The sequence below is a fragment of the Pseudophryne corroboree genome, chromosome 4 (genome assembly GCF_028390025.1).
Source record: "Pseudophryne corroboree isolate aPseCor3 chromosome 4, aPseCor3.hap2, whole genome shotgun sequence".
In the NCBI taxonomy this organism is placed as follows: Eukaryota; Metazoa; Chordata; class Amphibia; order Anura; family Myobatrachidae; genus Pseudophryne; species Pseudophryne corroboree.
Window position 1 is genome coordinate 272173722 of NC_086447.1, and position 23645 is coordinate 272197366.

Consider the following 23645-nt stretch of genomic DNA (forward strand, 5'->3'; position numbering starts at 1 on the left):
GCTTGTAAAGGAGGGGCTAATCTAATGAACAAACAAACAACACAGAATACCCCTAGCACATTGCAATGGACCAGTAAATGAGATTTACATTCATTATGATAGTAGAAATGCAGAAATCCCTGTGTATTAGCAATGATATGATTAAGCCACAATCCACTTTACGGAGTGTCTGATATGGTGCTCCTAACACAAAGGGTGTAAGTACCATAGGTGCAGGGAGTGCAGCTGCTAATTGGACCTAGAACTGAGAGGGGCCCACCTTCCCTGTCACAGTTACATGTGTTACATAGGGTTATTAAGTGTTAATGGTGGTTAAGCAGTGGAATACTTATCACATATGGTTGTGTTGGAAATTACATTAACATCATAATTTAAAAAAGTGTTGAATTACTAGCCAAGTATTTGTTGCCAATAATTAGTAGAGGGCCTTGTGGGGATCAAGGGAATTTATCCAATTGCCATTTTTGGGGGTCAGGAAGGATTTTTTTTTCTCCTTGTAAAGCTAAATGAACAATTGTCACAATGGGCGGTTTCTTTAGCCTTCCTCTAAATTACAGTTTATGAAAGGTTATACTTGATGGATCTATGTCTTTTTATAACCTTACTCACTATGTAACAGTAACTGCTATGACTCATGCAGTTTTTACCATTTACTGGTACTCCCATCAGCATGAAACAGCAGGCTTTGCCTTCCATCAGACCCAGCCATATTTTACCAATCCTTCAGTGTACAGTGTGTGTGCTGCTTAGTTCTGTGACCACAAATTCTTGTTTTCCATTGATAGTAATTCATTTCAGTTGGGTTGGCTGCAACGCTTTATCCGGGAACAGATACAGTTGTGCACTGATGTGCCTCTTTCAGCACCACTGTTGTACTCAGCTGTAACCTGTCTGTTACTCTGCATGATTGGTGTCAGCTTCTGATGGGCTCTTTCATCAACAGTCTGTTTATCACATGCTGCTGAGACAATGGGGCAGATGTATATTAACCTGGAGAAGGCATAAGGAAGTGATAAAGCAGTGATAAATGCAAGGTGATACACACACCAGCCAATCAGCTCCTAACTGTTAATTTACATATTGGAGCTGATTGGCTGGTGCATGTATCACCTTGCATTTATCACTTCCTTATGCCTTCTCCAGGTTAATACATCTGCCCCAATGTTACTTATTTGGTGGTTTAAATTACACCTGTAAGGCATTTGTGAATTAAAACCCCAGTAGTGTCGCTCTGGGTGTCATACCATCACTGCCAAGACCCACTATCATGCTGTGCTTCGGAAAATACTAAGTTCAGTTTTTTTAAGCTATTCTAAATTCAGATACGGAAGTTCCACATTAGGTTTTCATCACAGAAAAATAAAATGAACATAAAGATGTCTTAGATGACAATAAAAAAATAAATTAAAGGCAACATGATCTATGTTTTTAACCACTTAACTGGCTAATTTTGTCTTTTTTCCCCTTAATTTTTAATTAAACTAAGATCAGACCATATTTCTTAAAAGATATTGAAATAATTTATTGAAAAAAAATATGCCTAGGAAGTGACTCACAACTCCCCTACCCCCAGGGTCCAAGACCCTCATTGTAAAACTTCCGCCCTCCCCCCTGCTGTCAATAGATCTCCCGGGTTGGGTATGGCTTACCAGCACTGGGGATCCCGACGGTCAGCATACAGACTGTGGGATCCCTTGTCGTAGACACCCATGAGTGGGAATAGTTCCTGCTAGTCGGTATGCCGACTGTTGGGATTTAGAGGGGGGCGGGATGTAGCCATCGAACTACATCCCGATCTCCCAGCAGAGATCAGTCTCACAGTGTTCCATGTAGAACTATTTTCCTTTTTCTTTTCCTTCGTTGCAATTTTAGTTTTCAGTATTCACATGACATTATGAAGCACATTTTAAGTAGTGATGTCGACAGTCAGAGACAGCGAACATCACCGCATGGGGTCAGATAAGCAGGAGGAAATCCATTTTGCACATAATTCTTCATTCACTAACAGCCATAAGACGCACCATGGGATGCGACCGTGTCAGAGAAAGTCCAGCTGATCACAACCTATGCAACCGCGCCAGGTAAGTGGTTAAATAATTAAATAGCTCACTTAAGCACATATTTATTTTTCATTTTCCAGGGTTAAAAGATTGAAGTAGTACTCGGGTGGATGCTACGCAGCCTATATGCAGGAACTTCACGGAGCCCAATACTCTTCTCCCAGACATCTTCAGTGGGTAAGCAAATTAGACACACTTGAGGTACATCACTGATTTAACTGTTGCATTAGTAAACAACACAGAGTAGAACCAATGAGATCTCTCACTGAGAATACACCCCCTTCAAACTTCCTAAGAATTATGTGCAGTGCACGAGACTCATTATAACAGCCAGAGGTATGCTTTTTTTTGTTCTTTCTTTCCTGCTATGTATTATTCTGAGAATGTTTTTGTTCCTAAATAGCAAATAATATTGTCTCCTCTTAACATTACTTCCCACTTCTAGTACTTTGATTCTTGGACAGTAAGATAGTTCAGTATTCAATTTAAAGGTGGGTACACACTGTGCTATACGCTACAAGAGAAATATCGCATAGTGTGTACCCAGTCCCTCCCGGGCCACCCGACATAGTGCGTACACATTGAGCGATACCGGAAACAATTTAGCTCGGTGATGCCACGCCGCAGCCAGCCCGTGCATGCAATTTGTCCAACATAGCCATAATTGACCTGCATGTACGGCCGACAGAGAGGATCTTTAACGACCCCCAGGAATGTCCATCAGCATACACACTGTGCAATATTTTAGTCAATATCGCTTACAAGGGGGAAAATGAGCGATATTGACTAAAATATCACACAGTGTGTATGCGCCTTAAAGGTGCATACACACGGTGAGATTCGGGCCAACCTCGATTCTCACTATGCGACAGGGGCTAGGTCGGTATCACAAGCACATAATGACTGTGCTTGCAAAACTGACTATGTGCGATTTTGGCTAAGTGTCAATTTTGACTATCTTCTCTACGATACAGTCAAAATTGACTTGCCTGCACAGGGATCGCAAGGTGACTTTCACCTTGCGATCTGCAGTAACTTTTCTTATGATTTTACTTATATAGTCAAAATCGTAAGAAAATATCTCACCGTGTGTACACATCATTAGTCAGACCTATTTTATTGTTTATTTTGGGAAATCAACAAATAGAAAACACAATGCATACCAGAACAATAGGCAAGACAAAACATATTGCATTCCAACATACAAAGACTTGCTACATTGAAGACAATGAGGTAGGTTTACTCCGTTGCTCTTTAATTTAACACTGGACCCACTTATACAGAAATGTATTCATACATTATTGCCGCATTTGTGCCAAACAGCCCTTCTCAACGCATGCATATTGTCTTGTGCTGAGCATCTTTTTTTCTCAATTGTATTACTGCAAATGCAATGTGACAAATCGGCTTCACACGACTGCACTGACTATTTGTTGTTTGACACTTGTACATGTGTGTGCGAATGAGTCTGAATCTGTATATGAAGTGCAACGATGCAGCAGCCACGCCTTTTTGTCGCACCAAACTCTGTTGTTTCTTCATCTACGACTTTGTACATATTTAAAACTACTTCTTGAGCAGTTAAAGGCGTACTCAGAGGACTCTGGTACAGATTGAGTGGTGTTTCACTGCATCTGAGGTGCAAATAAGACGCATTTTTAAGGAAAAAGTCGCTACACTACTCAGTGCAGCTCACTCGCGCCAGGTGTCTCATGCAGCATGGCATATTAAGGCTAGGTGTATAAGGTCCACCTTTAGGGCATCTGAGATGTAGTTTGTATGTCTTGACGATAATCTTTTACTGTTTCTCTTTAACCCTCATCTTACGCCTTTGTTGGATAAAATTGTGGAATATGGCTAAAGTATCTGGGCTCACAGTTATACCAAAAACTCTGTGGCTACATGTTTGACCTAGATGGTGTAGAGGTTTTCGATAAGTGTGAGCTACTAGCTCCTTTACATATCTTAGGATTCAGCACCCTGGTACAATGGACTTTGAGGGTTATTCAGAGGTACTAGCAAACCAAAAAAGCACATTAATGGACAAAACTATGTTGCACTGCAGGTGGGGCAAATGTAACATAAATGTAACATGTGCAGAGAGAGTTAAGGGCCCTATACACTAGAAGACCTGACCAATGTGAAAGATGAACAATGTGGACAATGAGCAATTTCCCTTGAACTTCCCAGAGCCCTGACAAACAAAATTGAGTGTACGCACTAAGCAATTTTTCAAACAATTTGAAAGATGAAAGATATCTTTGGAATTGGCACCTTTTTACATATTTTAATGCTGGGGAGGCATTTCTGGGTGTGTGGGCAGGGCTGTAGAAGGGGGAACCAATTAAGTTTTTTTCACCCACTGCCCCATCAATTTCCACTGTGCCATTAACTTAATAAAAAATTCATTATAACAGGGTTCAATATACATAATAAATTTACAGACCAGAGTGCCCGGATCTCCCATTAAGACCGCGTTACTGCACCGGGTGCCTTCACAAATAATAATCACATAGCGGCTTGAATAAAGGACATGCGGGTAGACAACGTTTTAATGGCTTTATTGCGGCATAAAAGACCTGAAGACAATACTGCAATAAAGGCATTGAAACGTTGTCTACACGCAAGCCCTGCTGTTGTCCTTTATTCAAGCCGCTAGGAGTGCTGCACCTAGCTGAGCCGCTGACGGGAGTCGCTGACTGCTCATCGGCTTCGTCCACTTCCCCACTACTGAAGTTATTAACCCACTGTGCCACCAAACCACTCTGCCACCAACTTAATATAAAATTAATTATAATGGGTTCAATATAATATATATATATATATATATATATATATATATTGTAGATTGAAGCGGGCGGCACTCAAGCAGACTCATAGAAAGTGAAAAAGAGCGGTCCGTTTATTGATCCGACATGTTTCGAGGAACACCCCGTCCTCAGGGCCTGGGTTAGGCCCGGAGGACGGGGTGTTCCCCGAAACATGTCGGCTCAATAAACGGACCGCTCTTTTTCACTTTCTATGAGTCTGCTTGAGTGCCGCTCCACTTCAATCTACTATACAGAGGACTAGCATTGTCTCTCAAGGAGGGCACCGCAGCACATTGCTTTTGAGAGAGGGAGAGCCGGGACTGTTTACTATATATATATCTATATATATCTATATATATATATATATATATATATATATATATATATATATATATATATAAAATATTAAACCCATTATAATTAATTTTATATTAAGTTGGTGGCACAGTGGGTTGGTGGCACAGTGGGTTTATAACTTCATTGGTGGGGCAGTGGACGGAAATGCCGAGCGGTCAGCGGCTCCCGTCAGCGGCTCAGCTACAATGAAGCCGCTGGCGGGGAGGGAGCCGCTGGAGGGGAGACGTGCTTAGCGGTCAGCGGCTCCTGTCAGCGGCTCAGATATGAAGCTGCTGGTGGGGAGGGAGCAGCTGCCGGGGACGGAGCCGCTGCCAGGGGGAGGTGAGCAATGTCACATTGTGCACATCTCTCATCGGGGCTCCGTACACACATGCCATGATGAGCAATGTCACAAGTGACATTGCTCACATTGAGCAGGCAGCACGGCCAACCGCCGACCTCCAATCAACGAGCATGGGAGCGCGCATCGTTGATTGGAGGGCCCAACACACTAGACGATGTGAACGATATATCGTTCACAATCGTCATTATCTTTCAGATCTTTCAAAAATATCTTCTAGTGTGTATGGCCCTTTAGATTTGGGTGAGGTCTGATCAAACTGAAATCTGAATTGCAGTCTAAAAATAAATCAGCCAGTATTTACCATGCACAGAAACAATATAACCCACCCGGATCTAAATCTCTCTGCATGTTACATCTGCCTCACCTGCAGTGCAACATGGTTTTGCCCAATTGGTAACTTTTTGGTTTATTAAAGACTCTGAATAACTAGAGATGAGCGGATTCGGTTTTACTCGGTTCTCAAAACGGCATCTTATTGGCTCACGGATGTCACGTGTTTTGGATAGCCAATAAGATGCCGTTTTGAGAACCGAGTAAAACCGAGTAAAACCGAATCCGCTCATCTCTATGAATAACCCCCTTTATCCCCTGAATATGGGCAAGATTGTGAAACAGGCTATCTAGACAAGCCACATCTTCCTCTAAAATGGCCCTCTACCTGCTTCAAATGTTACCTATTGTACTTATCACACGATGAACAGCATCTGAATTGGATGTTTAAATGGTATTCTGTAATCTTGGCTTTGTCTGCTTTTTAAATATTAACCAAAAGGAAATCCCCCCCACCCCCCGTAATACTTAATAATAACCCACTACATGTCTACATGGAAGTGTGGCATACTACCCAATACAAGCTTTATATAAACAGTCATCATAACCTTTATTTGCCCTTTCTGAAAAATCCAGATTTCCAAAATTGTCAGGCTCTTTTTCCTTTTACTTCATAGCAGGCGAATGGAGTCAATGGCAGGTGGGGTGTTTGATTCTGGCTGTACACCTGTCAAAAGTAATGCATGCTCAGGGAGGACAGAAACAGGGTATACAGTACAAGCTATGAAGCCTTTTTCAATCAACCAAATAATTGAACGATTTGACCTCTGACTCATACGTATTTGCGATACACCAGGCGCGACATTCAGGGGCGTAAGTTCATCTCAGTCGCCCAGAGACAAGTTGGAGATCGGTGCCCCCCTAAAAAACCCCACATGACTTACAGAATTATATAGCTAGTGCTCTCAGCCGGTCTACAGGAACCGGAGCCCACACAGAATTGTCAAGGCTCTAGCTATGCTGTGTGAAATCGGCTGTTGAGTCAGGGTCAGACTCACAAGATTCAGCCGCCTGCAGCCTGCAGAATCAGCGTTCACCGGTGTGTCCCATCTCACAGTCCAGCAGCAGCGATGGGTGTGCACCGCCACTTTCTGCAGCGCAGGCTTAGCAGCACCAGGCGGGAGCTGTCTTGTCTCCTATTACAGGTGTTAGCAGGGTTCCTGGGGAAGAGCTCCTTCGGAAGAGCAGCGGTCACACTTGGATCCCGCTGTGAACCACACAGGTGCTGCTGTACATACAAGTGCCCTTTTAGGGCTTGGAGCCCAGAGGCAGGCATCTCCATTGCCTCTGGGAGTTACGCCCCTGGCGACATTACATTAGTGTGGTAATCAGAGAATTTTCACCTAGGGGTTGGTCTAATGTTCTTTAAACAGCACTTGGTAAGCCTATTATGTGTAAGGGAGTTATATCTGCCCATTTAATTCGTTGCAAGTTTATTTAGATTACCGAGGATTAATAATAATAATAAAAATTATAAGAATTTTATTTATATAGCGCTCTTTCTCCAATAGGACTCAAGGCCCTTAACAGATGGAAAGTCTTGATTCTACTTTTGAAGGATTCTTTAGTTGGGGCCTCTCGCACTGTGCGGGGAAGTGAGTTCCATAGAGTCAGAGCCACATGACTAAAAGCTCATTGGACTATGCTTTTCCCCCATATATTAAAGGACAGCAATCTAAGTAGCCTTTCTTATTTGCCTAAAATCATGACATTTAGCATGTATAGGGAAATATTCTGTGACAGTTATATTTTATGGGATTGGTTGATTTGGATGTTTGTCTAAAGTATGGTACCCTACAGGCCTCTTTATCTCATTGTAGTTGGAATGTCCCTACATAAAGCGTGGAAAGCCCATAACTATAACACATTTTTTTATTTCATTTTCCTTTATCTGGGGGCGCTGTTAGGTATTTCTACAACTCCCTCTCGCATGTCTACTAGTGCTAAAAAATTACTTCTAATCAATTCGTGGAAACTCAAAAAAGTATATTATAAATGTGTGTGCGTGATCATTCAACTATGTTGCAGATTTTTAAAAACCCAACTATCTTTTGCCTTTTATAATGGATTGGGTAGATTTCTCTTTACACAAGGAAATTAGTGTGTGTAAAATTTTACAGTGTGGGAAAGCTACATTAATTCTCTGCTCTATCACCTTAAACATCAGGTGTACACCTGTTTACCTTATGGTATGAAACCAGGAGTCTTTTAGAGGAACTATCAATAGACCTTACCTTGGAAGATCTGCCTAATTACAGTGTATATGATCCCATTAAGAATGTTTGACCTCTACTGTCATCTGGTAGTTATAGTGTTTAGGCCATAGCCAGATTAAGGGGGGGGGGGGGGGAGAGACAGGGCATACTCTATCCCGGTCCTCCCTTTGCAGGAGGCCCCCTGGCCAGAGCACACAGACATCACTAGCTTTCCCTCTTATGCAGCAGCAGAACATGCAGCCAGAATGCAAGCAGGGCAGTAAGCAGTACAGGCAGAGACACAGGAGTATCAGATTTCATGAGCTAGCGACAGAGCTTTCTGACCAGAGGAGAGATAGGAAGGGGAGAGAGCTGTAAGTGACACAAGAATTCCAGCTTCTCTTCCTCCCCACCTGGGTGTATGGGTCCTGTGTAACCTGTTATCGAATGAGGATCTAGAGCAGGGGTGGGGAACCTCTGGCCCGCGGGCCGTATAAGGCTCGAAAAGCCGTTTGTTCCGGCCCACCCGCTTGTGTCAGTGAGACAAAATGGCCCTTAATAGAAAAAAGATTCCCCACCCCTGATCTAAAGAAACACACACACACAGAGTCCGCTCCAAGTGTGTAAGTAGTACAGAGGCTGCTGCTATTTTTGCATGTGAAAAGATAAATTAATTAAATTTATTTTTCTGTGTATTTTAAAGCGAAGTTGTCTTTGTTCCACTACAAGAAATTTTATAAAATAGTTGTCTCTCAATTAAGTGGTGCTCTAAACAGTACTCAGGCATTAGTAAACTATTAGTTTAAATCTAATATGAACCATTGGTTTAAATTGAATATACAACCAATCCATACCTGCCAACATGACCCATTACAGGAGGGACAAATGCTCTCTAGCTGGACCTCCCTCTTCATTTCTGATTGCAATCACCTGCGTTGAAACACCTTTCATATCAATTAAATAGTACCACACAGGTGACGCCGATCACATATTAAAAGGGAAGTCCAGGTAGGGAGCATTCTGTCCCTCCTGGAATGGATTATGCTGGGAGGTATGCACAATCTTCCACTGGGCCCCCCAGTTATATGTGCCCCGGGCACCCCCAAGGCTTAATCCAGCCCTGGTTTAGGCTGTGTGACCTAGTAGCCTGTTTTTGAGCTAGCAGGGACCCAGTGATGAGAGATCTGCGCATAAATTTCCATCCATTAATAAAGCTACTGCCTGAGGGGGAGGCAGTCAATTGACCGCCTGTCGGGATGCCGGCGGTCAGGATACCGACGCCGGAATCCCGACACCAGCTGAAATACTGGCGGTAAGGGCTGGTTAATCCTCTTGGGTGGTGGTCCATGCCACCACCCAGGGGGAATAGAAACCTGTGGCAACCTAAGGTCACCACCGGGCCCAAAGTGTGGTGAGCGCAGTGAGCCCACGAGGGGACACGCTGCATTCGCTGTCGGGCTCCCTCCGCCTGTGTCCTGACCGCTAGGATCCCGACTGACGGGATCTCGTACTGATTCCGCCTGAGGTATGTCAAAATGTTAACTGCTGTGCCAATGAGTGTAAGTTTATTGTAAAATAGATTTTGTAAACAAATGCTTGCTATAATATAATGTGTAGCCCCTAGAAGGAACCATATACTAAGGGCAATATGTGCAGGCTGTGCGGGAATTTCTGGCAAAACATGGCAAAACCAACATGGTTCCCGCACAGCCTGCACATCGCAGGCTATGACATATTGCCGCCAAGACTTCCATCAGAAATTGTGGGCCCGGGACTGACAAAATAGACAGAGCCCCCCCCCCCCCACCCCACCAACAAAACAAAAAAAAGATTCTGCTGCACTGCTTCACCCCTATGTGATGTAATACATTGTGATGTTACATATAGGTGGAGTTATGTGGACTTACAGGAATAGTGATGCTGATGCGCAGATAAGAGTTGTTTTAAAAAATCCTCCCTGCGCATCATCCTGCTGTTGATTCATAGACTGGTGCAGCTGTACAGGTATTGGCGGTAGGAGGGTGGGCCCCCTTCTCTGTAAGGGCCCAGTACACCAGTCCCCCCGGATGACTGCCCTGTATTGCCCTATATGTAAAGTCCCTGAAATTTGATTGAGTACTTTAAAGGCCTTTCCTGTGGACCATTTCTGACATTGTAACTTAATTGTGAATCTTCAGATAACAAATTGTGCACAAGTGTAAATGTAAAACTATTTTCCTTAATTCAGAAAATGAGATTATATACTTTTTCTAATCAAGTCTTACACACCTAGAACATATATAAATGTCTACCAGAATACTTTAGGGTACAAAATAGAAATCACCTTTTTATGAGGAAACATGGACTGTATTATGGAGGCTTCAAAGCTGTGTGCTCCCTTCAGCTGTGTTTTCTCCCAGAGTGTTTTAAGTACTTGCATTGAAGTAGTCTGTGTGGCCAATGGCTCACAAAACAAGCTCTGATGGAAGACATAAAGAAAACAATGAATGATGTGTTACTAAACATGACAAGGAAACACTTCCAAATATCTGACTTTTGCACTGAGAACAGTAGCAGATCTTGCCACGGGCAAGCAGGACTTTTGCCCGGGGCGCCGCCTTCCGGAGGGCACTGGCACCGTCCGGAGGGCGCCGCACCATGGCAAGATCCGCCACTGTGCAGTGTGCCCCCCAGCAGTGCCCCCTCCCCCCACTGTGAGAAGGGAACCAGACGCTACGTGTCTAGTTTCCCTTCGTGGCGCTGGTCCCCCCCGCTGTGAAGGGAATCAGACGCTAAGCGTCTAGTTTCCCTTCATGGAGAGGACCTTTGCTGTACGGTGCGCGATGACGTCATCGCGTACCGCACAGCATTGTGGCACAAACGCTAGGGGTCATAATTGACCTCTAGTGCCTATGCTGTGCTATGGGAGAGACGTCATAACTGACATCTCTCCCATAGATCCGAGGAGAAGAGCGGCGCCGGCGGAGGTCTGCAGGTCTGGAATCAGGAGCGGGGTTAGTAAATATACTTTGTTTTTGTTTGTTTTTTATTTCCTTTCAGCGGTGCTACAAATGGGGGCGTGACTGACCACACCCCGTATTAAGCCACGCCCCTATATTTTGCCCGGGGCGCCACAAGGGCAAGAACCGGCCCTGACTGAGAACACAGGTGTAATTCCATCACCCACCGTTTCAGATAAAAAGCTATTTATTTATATTTTACGCAATCGTGTAACTATAGCATAGAGCACCCAACGGTTTGAAATACAAAACCAGGTCACTCATATGCTCTGCATTGCCTTACAAAAGAGAATGAAAGATTACAAGATTTCTAGCAGGGAAAAGAGTGGACTGCTCTGGGTAAACCATAGAACCTATGCTGCAGCCGACAATGGAAGAATGACAACTTCAGATAAGAGAAACAACTGATTACTTGAACCATATACTTAAAATTACAGTAAATTGTATTATATTTGACAACCTTTACATGCAATACAGTATGTCTTGACCCTATTATTACAATGGGACAAACTTTGCACCTTCCATTTGCACATCTGCTGGAAATCACAGTTCAGGGTGCCCTGGCTGCTCCTCATGTATTAAAGGGACATATTCATTATGTTAATTATCAGCGCGCTGGACGGCACCTGATAATTAACATTCTGACTCACCGCAAGTGCCACAGCAATGGATCATTGTGGAGAAAACTGATTCGAAAATCAGCTGTCTCCATAAATCTTTTCACTGCTACTTTCATAGCAATGAAAAAAATCCATCAGTGCTAGCACTAGTGCACCTGCGTGAAATAGGGTTCACGCAGGTGCACAAGCCCTTGGCGTCCGGCGGAAAAAAAAGAACAGCAGCGGAGGGATCCAGGAGGATCCCTGATCACAAGCCGGACCTGCTTCCCATAGGTAAGCAGAGGGGGTGAGGGAGCATTCGCCATCTGTAGATCTGTAATAATTCCTCCTTATTGAGCAGGAAGTAGCAACAAGCTGTTCTGTGTTAGCACAGAATACTGCAACACTGACATCAATCATTTACTACTGAGCATTCATTCAACGGTTATACTCTTCAGAGCAAAGAGGAACTCTTATTAGCAGCAGCAATTAGCTGGCAGATGCAAACAAGTCTCTATCGTAAAATGTGATTAACTCCATATGAAGGAGAGTCAGAAAAACTTTACTTTGTAACAATGATCTGGAACGCAAACGAAAAAACTCTCTCCTCAGCACGTGAAATGAATCAATCGTGCATTCTGTTCATAGTGACGTGTTATATCAGACAAAACATGCAGTTTATATTAGACCTTACATGTGACTGGACATCTTTATGTGGAGTTAATCATTTTTTCCATCTACAGACTAATTACTACTGCTAATAAGAGTTTATCTGAGCTTTCAAGATCATAGTACAGTAGTTCTGTGAAGTTGTTCAGCAGTGAATGCTGAGTAGCAAATGACTGATGTCAGTATTACAGTATTCCCTACTTTTATATAACAGCTTGGTTGAACTTGTATTTCCTGCTGAGTTATGATTGTTTTCATATGATTAACCAAGATATTTATTTGACTTTCACAATATTTTATAATGTATTGTTTATTTTGTGATATAATAAATTGCATGCTGTTCAAGAACATGTTCTATTGGCATATGAATTCCACTATTTAATATTTAGTGATGCTTTTACTTCAGTTGTTTTTTTTGGGGAAAATTGCTTGTTTGCACATAGACACTAGGGGGTATGTTTACTAAAGTGTGGGCTTATAGAAGTGGATATGTTACCCATAGCAACCAATCAGATTCTACTTTTCATTTATCTAGCACATTCTAGAAGAGCTAGAATCTGATTGATGTGATCACAAAAAAATAAATAAATAAAAAATACATAAACCCCACACGTCAGATGCATCCACTCGCCACTCAAGCACACTTATTCTATAAAATAAAGACACCACAACTGTAATTGGCGTGAAAGGGGTCAGCTTTTATTTTCTGACTGAGAGGAAGGCCTATTAAATGCTAAAACTAAAATGTAGACTTCCCTCTCTAACTAAGGTGGCGGGGAGAAGAACGGTTAACACAATAAAGTAACATGGGTGAAAAAACATTGTAATACATAAAAAGTAAGCAATAAAAACATATGTGTGAGGGAGCCTTCTGCCCCCAATGTTCCGGGATCGGCCTCCTGCCTGCATCTCGGACATTAAAAATTCAAAAATCCAAGGACAGGGGTCGACCTTCTGCCACTACCCCTGCCCACCAACAGTTGTAGGGACGGAGGTACGCTCCGCCCCTATGAGGTAAAAATTTGGGCCACCAGCCCCGCCATCCACATATGTTTTTACCAATTAATGGGCTCCACTTGGTAAAGTGATGCCCGAAAACTAATTCAAACGACTAAGAAAAATGTTTCTAAAAACACACCCAAACTTCTCACCTTGAAGTCATGGTTAAAAATTAAGTAACCGTTCATAAACCGGCCAACTGCCAGGTTACCAACCTGCCGCCGCCACCGAACTAACAACTAACTAGAGGAGGGGCTAAAAACCGACAAAACTAACTAGACACTAATGAACGACTAAACACAAACTAATGCAACTAAAACCTAAACAACTACCGAAGGGGACCGAAGGACGTGCATAAAGTCATCCAAGAAGATCGCCATGCCAGCTGGCGACAAATGCACCCCGTCAGACCGGTATAGAGTCGGATCCCGGAAAGAGATACCACTGTGCGGCACGACCAGGCCACCATGCTGGAGGACAGCACTACCGACAACCGAATTGACCCGTCTCCGAACCAAGTCAATCGCCCCGGGGTTAAAGGCTCCACGCCAAGATCGCCGGGGGACCATGTCCGACCAGAGGATCAGGCAAAAAGGCCACTCAGCCATAAGTGCCAGCAGCTGGCGCCGGATCTCAAGGCGAATGTCAAGGCCCGTGCGGCGTACCAAATCATTGCCCCCGAGATGTAGCACCAAGAACAGCGGATATCCAAAACGGCCAACTGCCGCCCTAAGCCAGTCCCGCAGGCCGTCCCAGCGGAGGCCTCTACGCCCCAACCAGCGCACGGCCCGCAGCTCTGGAAAACGGGTTGTGTCGCAGGCCAGAGCCGACACGGACAGCCAATAGATGTACGAATGGCCGACAAACCATATAAAGTGCGGATCTAACCGCCGTCCTGTAAAAGAAGGGTGTGATGAAGGTTAGGAAATTACATAAAATATAGCATTGCTAAATGGGGAACCTATCTGCGTCCCTAACGGGGAGTGGAAAGGGGGGAGTTGGGCCACCCAATTTGACTTGAGGCAAAAACAAAACTTCGTTAGCCGGCAAAAGCCGTAGTAAAACCAACGATAAAACAAAAATTCCTCAAGGCCCCCACAACCGCAAAATGCAGTTGCGACGAGCGGCTAGTCCTCAAATGGGTGCACTGGGAGGAAAAGGCCTGATATAGTGTCTGACTGCACCAGACCTCCATCTACCCAGTGCCCGGACTTCGACTTCGGACCAACCCGCCGCAGCAGCTGCTGAAGCAGCGCCGATGCGGAAAGAGTGAGTCCCATAGTCGGCCGGAGATAGACCCAGGTACAAGATACAACGCCCCAAAACCGACCGGAATTGATATCTGGTCAACGGGGAACCATCGCTATGGACGAGCCACCCGGTGGGCGTTGGAGGCCGAAGGGACGAATAAGCCAGGGCCGCGGCAACCGGACAAATGCCCCGCGAACTGGCCCGGCCCATTCGAACCCACTGCCCCCTGCCGGCTACGTCAGTCTTGGAGCGCTGAATCCTGCACCACAAACCGTCGGGACGTATGACGACGTGGGCCGCCAGCATGGGCGAGGCAGAAGTCCGAGAGACGGCCACCAGCTCGCCCACCCTGAACGCGCCGTGGAAGGCCATCGTAAAGGCCGCCATGAAGAGGCGAACTTCGTATCCCGAGGAGCAAATACCCAGGAGGGATCCCAAAATCCGCCGCAGCAAAGCACCAGTGATCGGCAGACGAGTATCTGGGAGGGGCGGGGACGCCCGAGCCCAACCTTTCAACACCCGCCGGAGGAAAAAGGACTTCGTAAAATCCGCTTCCCCCCGCAGCTGCAGAAAGTATGATATACCCGCCAGAATCCTGTTAACAGACGCTCGCGAAATCCCGTCGGAGTACAGCATCCAGATATATTCTAAGAGTAAAGTGTGAGAGGTCTGACCACTCTGGCCTCGCTCCAGGAGGAAGCGACTCCACCGTTCCCAGGCGGCACGATAGGCCGCAAACGTAGCAGGGGCCAACGATCTGCGTGCTAAATCCTCCAATCCGGGTGGATGACCTGCCACACATAAGCAGGACATAATTCCCCATGGAGCAGCGCTGCAGGAGCCAAGCGCCGGAACCGCTGCCAATTGCCGCGCGACAGGGCATCCGCAATTTCGTTACGCACGCCAGGGACATGTTTTGCTCGCAACGTAATGTTGTTCACCAAACAGAGCAAGACTATCTGTGCAAGGACCCGCAGAACCGGCAAGGACGTAGATTTTTGCCGGTTTATGGCAAAAACCACGCCCAAATTGTCGCACCAGAAGATAACCTGTTTGTTCCGCAGGGCCGCGCACCACAATTCCAGAGCGACTAGAATGGGAAATATTTCCAGCAACAGCATGTTTGTCGTAAGGCCCCCGCTAAGCCAGGCCCGAGGCCAGGGACACGCGCACCAACGGCCTGCAAAATAAGCTCCGAACCCGTAACCGCCAGAGGCGTCCGTGAAAAGCTCCAGGGCTGGGCTAGACACAGGCGCCTCCTGCCAAATACAGATGCCGTTGAAACGAACAAGAAATTCGTCCCAAATGCGCAAATCCCTTCGGATTTCAGGAGACAATCGAAGAAAATGATGTGGGCGTCTAACCCCCACAGTAGCCCGTTCCAATTTTCTACAGAAGACTCTACCCATGGGTATCACCTTGCAAGCAAAGTTAAATAGGCCCAACAAGGATTGAGCCTGTTTGAGCGTGAGCTTGCCCGCCGCCAGCGCATATAGGATACCATCGTGCAAACGCAACACCTTGTCCGCAGGGAGCCGGCACAGGCCACCGACCGTATCAATCTGAATCCCGAGGTAAACCAAGGAGGCGGAGGGACCCTCCGTCTTCTCAGGTGCCACCGGAACACCAGAGTGCGCGAAGAGGGCGAGAGCCCCCTGCAGCAAGCGGAGGCAGCGATCAGAGTCTGAAGGGCCGATAAAAAGGAAATCGTCTAAGTAGTGCGAAATGCCCCGTTCGCCCGTCTCGAAGTAGGCGCAAGAGATGGAACACCCCATAGGGAGGCACCGATCGATGTAAAAACCATCGTCCAGCTTAAAACCCATAAACCGAAAGGCGGACGGGAGCAGCGGGAGGAGGCGGAACGCTGACTGGATGTCCAATTTACACATCACTGCCCCAGGACCAAAGGACCGGATGGTGTCGATGGCTGAGTCAAAGGATAGATAAACAACCGGACACTGATCCGGAGGGATGGAATCATTAACCGATGACCCTGGAGGGCAGGACAGATGCTGGATAAGGCGAAATTTTCCCATGGTCTTTTTGGGCACTATGCCAACGTGGGACAATACGAGGTCCGGCAAGGGGGGTTCCCGGAAAGGGCCAACCATCCTACCTAGCGCCACCTCGGCCTCGACCTTCTGGCGGAGCACTTCCGGAAATTCCCTGGCCGAGCGCAGGTTCGTGCCCGTCCCGGGGCCCACACGCCCATGTATAGGTAAAGGGAAGCCCGACGCGAATCCCGAGTGTAGGAAATGGGCGTCTGCCGGCCGCGGGTACCGTCGCAGCCAGGGAAGGAGTGCCCGAAGACTAATTGGGGTGGGGGCTGTGGCCAACGCCAGAGGCCGCGGGCGCGCGGCTCTGCCGGCTCTGCGGACCGGACGCACCTCCGACCCCAGGACTGGAACAGTCCTTAATCCCGTGGCCCCCCCCACATCGGATACAGGAGTGACGAAAACGACAGCGGCTGCCTAAGTCGCATTGTGCATTATTAAAAGCGAAGCATTTTCCATGCCCCGCGCGCCATGAACCGCCGCGAAAGCCGGCAGAACGAGGGGTGGGACGCTTAGCCCATCTCTTCGCTGTGCCGCTCTCCTCAGCGCCGGCCGAACCCTGGGTCAGTTCCGAGCACAGTTCCACATCTTTCTTGCCGAAGTTATGGATCTGCCGCCCGTGTTGTTTTCGGCGAAAATCCTCGTCATAACGACGCCAGGCCGACCCTTTATACTTGTGGTACAGAACATGTATGAGGAATTGATATCGAACTATGTTCATATGTTCGTCCGGACGGGTCTCTAGGTAACATGCCGCAAATATCAACATGCAGCGTACCCAATTCGGGTAGGAGCGCAGAGCGTCCTCGCTGCCCTGCCCCTTTTTCTTGGCGGAAAGTAAGGCTTTTCTATCGTCACTAGTAAGAGCGAAAATATTCACATATTGGCCCTTACGGATTCGATCCCGGACCCGGGGCCAAAGACCACGTTGCACCGCCGTATTAGCGCAGTGTACGGTGTCCGATTCCACCGAGACTTGGGAGGCGGACGAGGTTGAATACCGACGCTCGCGTCGTCTGTGGCGCTTAACCCTGTGCAGTCCGCCATCAGAGGAGGACAGGCCCTCCGAGGACGTGGAGGCAAGGGAAGAGTCCGTGTACCGACGCCTGCGGCTGCGCCTGCTAGAAACCTTACGCACACTGCCGCCGGCACTAGAGGAGCCGGAGTGAGAAACCGATCCCAAGCCGCTAATGGGTGTAACCGCGCTTCCCCGGGACCAGTCGGGGTCCGATGAAGACTCACCTGCACGAGAGGGAACACCGTCCGTCCCGACGGCCACTGGTCGACTCGCGGATGCACCGACAGACTCCATTTCTCTCCTGACGTCCGCGGCTGGGGGGACAAAAGAGACATGGTTTTCCCGCTCCTCCACCGGGTTTGCCGCAGCCGGGAGCGGGGCAGGCGGGGGAACCGTCACGCCAGAGGACAGAAGCGGGGCAAGAGCATGCGCAATGCTATCTGCCAAAGAAGCGGAGGACCGCCCAAGTCCCCCGGGTACGGGGGATAACAAGGGCGCCACTGCCGACACAACAGCCGCACAAATGGCGGACAGAACGGTGGTGTCCACCAAGGGTGCCGCTGACGTGGCAGGCGTAGGAAAATCAGAGCCGCCACGCGGGTCGTGCTCCCCACGTGATCGTAAACCCCCCGTTGGGAGCAAGGACCCCGATGATCCCTCACTGTCGGGCGTCACGGTATCGCCGTCCCGCTGGGAGAAATCCCGCGCCAATTGCTCACGCCGCGATCTTCTCCGGTCCCGTGTATTGGCCACAGGAGGAGAAACTGAACAGTCATCGTTACCGGAAGGAGGAGGCGCAATGTAGGCATGTGACCCCTCCGTATCCACATTGGCAGGAGATGACCGGCCGCGAGGAGGTGCGGAACGGACACCCCCCGACTGCGCACGCTGCCCCCTGGGGTGAGGAACCCCCGTCGGAGGCGCATGGCCGTGGACGGCGGCCGCAGCGCCTCGAGCCAGACGCGGTATCCTGGAGGGGAAGGGCGCCACAGGGCCACCCCCGGCAGGAGAGGCCCAGTGGGGCACGCCGCCGCGGGCGGACGCAGAACGCCCCCGCCGTATGGGCCCCTCCCTAGCGGAGATAGGTAGAGGAGGGTGTGCAGTAGCGGGGCGGGGGCGACGCCCCTCCCTGTCGGGGGGGGGGGGGCGCAGGCTGGACCTGACTGGATGAGGGGGAGGGCTGTACAGCGGGGACAGGCCTCATCTGGGCCCCCCTAGCGGCAGTATCCCCTGTGCCACGCGCGCGCTGCCTGGCCTGTGCAGGTCTGGCAGCCGCACGACCCCCTTCCCGCCCACCACGTGCCGCATATGTCCCTCTAGTATGCGGCTGCTGATCCGCGGGCCGGGAGCTCTGTCCCGGCCCCACGTGATCAGGGCAGCCGCGGGTAGCGAGCGGCGAGCTCAGGGACGGCAGGACACCATCCCTGGCCCTTTGCCGCGTACCTCTCCGGCCGCCCAGCGCTCCGTTCCCCGCCGCGGCTAGCAGCGGGGACGGAGAGCGCACGCGCGGGGGAGCCCGGGCGGGCGGCCGAGCCCGGCCGCGCGCGCCCTGGGGCTCTCGTACGGCCGCTGCAGTATTTCTTCCCCGTGCCGGCTGGACATCAGACTCGTCCATGAGCCGGGCGGGGAGGCCAGCGGAGCGGCTGGGGCGCATTCTAGCGGCCATGGGGGGAGCAGATCAGTATAGAAATACAAAGTGAAGTGAGGATAGAAAAAGAGTTAGAAAGTGGAGGATTATAAGGATAGGAAAAAGCAAAAGGGGTTAAAGATCAGAGGAAAGGAAATATAAAGTATGAAATGAGATGTGAGCAGAGAATAAGGAGATTATATAAATGGAATGGAGAGTGATACTTGCAGTCCTAACGAAAAGGCTGAAGAGAGGCAGGAAGTATCTTGCCAGCTGCATATATGCATGACAGGCCAGCCCCCTCTCATGCTGCAGCCAATGGGCCCCCCGGCCCACTCTCTTGAGTTCCTCCCAGCCAAAAAAACATTAACCCCTCACAGGCCAGGTGATGCCTCGAGCGGCGCTGCGGATGCCCTGGACGGTGCGTTTATGCCGCTGTGGTCACATTATGTTCCCTACGCGGTCTAAATGAATCAAATAAACAAAAAGACTTGATCCACTGCATTCACCACTCCTATATCTGGGGTGCATGTGGTGTGTGTGACCACATACCACACGACCACATACCACACTGTGAGCCTAATTCAAGGTTGATTGCAAAATAACATTTTCCTCTAATGGGCAAAACCATGTGCACTGCAGGTGGGGCAGAAATAACATGTGCAGAGAGAGTTAGATTTGGGTGGGGTGTATTCAAACTGAAATCTAAATTGCAGTGTAAAAATAAGGCAGCCAGTATTTACCCTGCACAGAAACAATATAACCCACACAAATCTAAATCTCTCTGCACGTGTTATATCTGCCCCACCTGCAGTGCACATGGTTTTGCCCATTAGGGGAAAATGTTATTTTGCAATCAACCTTGAATTAGGCCCTGTATTCACTATAATTTAAAAACAGGGAATGTTAGTAACAATTGATGTAACATTTTGGCACAGTTGGTCAACTTAACAAATGTAACTAACATTCCCTGTTAATAAAGTATATAGAATACAGTTTGGAGTGTCAGTAATATATATGGTGAGTGCAGAGCTTCTGTGATATATATTTTGTGGCAAACCAGGTAATAATTGAATGTCCACATGTCTGGCTGAATGGGCTTGCTGTAGTTTATTCAGGATTTTCAGGATGGCTCAGATAGTATCCGCATTGGTTCCAGCATCACACCAGCAAAAGGTATCCCCTCGACCGTGTCACTGGCAAGACACAGTGGTTTCCTCGCTAGTCATCGGCCAACTAACTCAGCGATGATCACCCTGCCCCCAACACAAGAAGAGTTATTTATGTCTCCTTCCAAAGCACTAACTAGCTGATCAGTCACATCCATGTGTTCCACCTGTGTATCTGTGTTCTGTCTATAGAGATATGGGAGGAATTAACCCTGTCTTTAACATGAGTCTGCAGACTCCCACAGAAACTGTACTTGCAAAAAATAAACCATACTATGTGAGTTAAAAGGGAGAGGGGGAACAATGACCTTGGACTATCCCAAAGTGGTTTTGCAATCTTCATTTCTCTCGCACAGATAGAGTCTGGGAAATGGTTTTGACTGAAACCTATAATACTTTATTTGCTAACCAGGTGATGACGTAGTCAGACTGGAACTGATGGAGCTGTGATGGACTGGACCCGGTCAAGAAGTTATTGGACTGGAACCAATGGAGCTGTGATGGGCTGGACCCGATGGAGGAGTTATCAGACTGGATCCTATGGAGCTGTGACAGGCTGGACCCAATGGAGGAGTTATCAGACTGGATCTGAAGGAGCTGTGACAGGCTGGACCCAATGGAGGAGTTATCAGACTGGATCTGATGGAGCTGTGACAGGCTGGACCCAATGGAGGAGTTATCAGACTGGATCTGATGGAGCTGTGACAGGCTGGACCCAATCAAGGAGTTATCAGACTGGATCTGATGGATCTGTGACAGGCTGGACCCAATGGAGGAGTTATCAGACTGGAACCGATGGAGCTGTGACAGGCTGGACCCAATGGAGGAGTTATCAGACTGGATCTGATGGAGCTGTGACAGGCTGTTCTGGCTTCCTTTTTAAGCTAATACATTAAGACATATTACTGTACCTAATGAGAATATACATCTCCCTGCCTTCTGTACATATAAATGTAATGTGCACTCACCTGCTGAAAGAGAAACATGATATGGATCCAAATCTGTGGATGTCGGCTGATGAGGATAAAGCTGGATTTACTGTAGAGACAGTAATGACCCTTCATTGGACAGCTGAAGAACAACTTTGCTACACAACTTTTACATGTATCTAGGAATAAACATAGACAATATTAATGTTAGATACATAGATGACTACAATATTGTAATAATTAATAATTTATAAAAGACAGACATGCCCCTATTTTCTGGAAAGCTGGCTGTTGCCCCATGTTCCCCAATGACTGCAGCAAGTCAATCATGTTGTGGCTTAGGGGCACTGTGACCTTCATCTCAGACCAATATCTGCACATACACAATCCAGTTCCTGTGCATGAAAAGACCTAAAGACATTGAAATCTGGCCTGTAGCTGGACTATGCCTCTGATAAAGCACAATGTAATACTTGCATGGGTACTCTCCACAATTCTAACAGAACAAAATGTAAGTTGCTCAAATCAATTAGGAAATACAATGCAGGTGCATGAAAGGGAGGGGGTAGTCTAAGCTAGAAATACATTGGGGATTAACCCCTGGTGTCCCCCAGCACACCGAGCTGTACCTGTACCAAGACATGAAAGACTATATATATATATATATATACACACAGAGGAAAAACCACAGCACTCACCGCACCAGAAGCGAGGCACAGCTATGCACTTACCACTCACAGGGTGGGGTGCATGTAACACTGCACTCTCCACCACAGAAGCGGGGTACACAGCTGTACCTACCACTCACAGGGCGGGGTGCATGTAGCCCATGACCACATCGCTCTAATAAATACAAACAGAGAACCCAGCACTCACCAAAGTAAACTCACTTATCCTCAACAATTCAATAAATAAATGATGGGGGTTTAGTTGGTGGATTGGCCAATGCACGGAAGCCCGCATACCGATTTTCAAGGTACCCCACCTTCATGCAGGTCCTACACTATCACAGAGTCTAAGTGCATAGCTGTGCCTCGCTTCTGGTGCGGTGAGTGCTGTGGTTTTTCCTCTGTGTGTATATGAAGGGGTTAATCTATGGTTAGCTCTTATTAACCGTGGCCACTAGCTTTCTCATGCACCCCTGTGTGGACTTTATTATCCTGAACCTGTCTCAGCTGTTTTTTAGCAATCATCTTTGAGCCAGTGCAATAGGTGACTAGTGTGCCTTTAAAAGCCATAAAGTCTGTGGCAGGTACACATTACATCTAGCAGGCAGATGATGCAGCAGTGTGGTAGTCAGGTTTTAAGACTCTGTGATAGTGTAGGACCTGCATGAAGGTGGGGTACCTTGAAAATCGGTATGCGGGCTTCCGTGCATTGGCCAATCCACCAACTAAACCCCCATCATTTATTTATTGAATTGTTGAGGATAAGTGAGTTTACTTTGGTGAGTGCTGGGTTCTCTGTTTGTATATATATATATATATATATATATATATATATAAAACTCCAAGCAATGGTAGCACTCACATCTTCATGATACGCAAACACTGGGGTGTCCACTCAAACACCAAGGTATCCAAATTGTATATAAAATTCAGAGGGGGCACTCTCCAGACTTTTTGTAAATATATCAATTCATTTTATTTGTAGTATACGTTACATATTTCAGCGTGATAGCAAGGTTTTCCTCAAGCGCTTTCGGCCCTCCACGGGCCTTCCTCAGGAGGCACTGCACATCAAATAGCAACTTCCAATAAGAAAGGAACAAAACCCCAAGCATCCAGCAGTCACGCTGGTCCTGCCTGACTGGCTCTAAATACCCTCATGGCTCAAAAAGGCGCCAAAAACCTATGATGTCATCAAGGTGGGACACTAATTATATCATAATTAATTAGCAACTCTCAGGAGGTCATGTATTGTTGCCATAATCCCGATCAGCAGGACTGCCTATCTGCTTAAACAAATTGAATGCGCCAAAGATATGTTAACAAGACTCTAAAGTCCATCGCGTCCCAACACCGAGCACTTCCGGTGTATGGAACGCAAGCGTCATCCGGCCGGAAGTGTCCGCATGCCGAATGGAACGCAAACAGGAAGTGAAGCGCTCAGTCCTACGGATGGAGCGTGAGCTAAACAGAACTAGTGTAACTCATTATTGAAAAGCAGGCTACCAAATCCATACAACAAATTGATCTTCCCCATCCATCAATAACAAGTATATGAGTATGTCAAT

At 47.4% G+C, this 23645-nt stretch overlaps 1 protein-coding gene across 2 annotated transcripts in view; it reads right to left on the reverse strand.

The window, feature by feature from the left end:
• VEPH1 (ventricular zone expressed PH domain containing 1) overlaps positions 1-23645 on the reverse strand; it is a 988289-nt gene that overhangs the window by 145694 nt on the left and 818950 nt on the right. The window contains exons 10-12 of one of the 2 annotated variants that reach the window (XM_063916129.1): positions 21449-21588; positions 10419-10553; positions 6129-6567 (exon numbers count right to left, since the gene is read on the reverse strand). In XM_063916129.1, coding sequence (XP_063772199.1) covers positions 6490-6567; positions 10419-10553; positions 21449-21588 — 353 coding nt within the window. In that variant the 3' untranslated portion in view covers positions 6129-6489. Of the gene's footprint in view, positions 1-6128; positions 6568-10418; positions 10554-21448; positions 21589-23645 lie in introns of those variants that run through there. The other variant, XM_063916128.1, reaches the window with a different exon arrangement.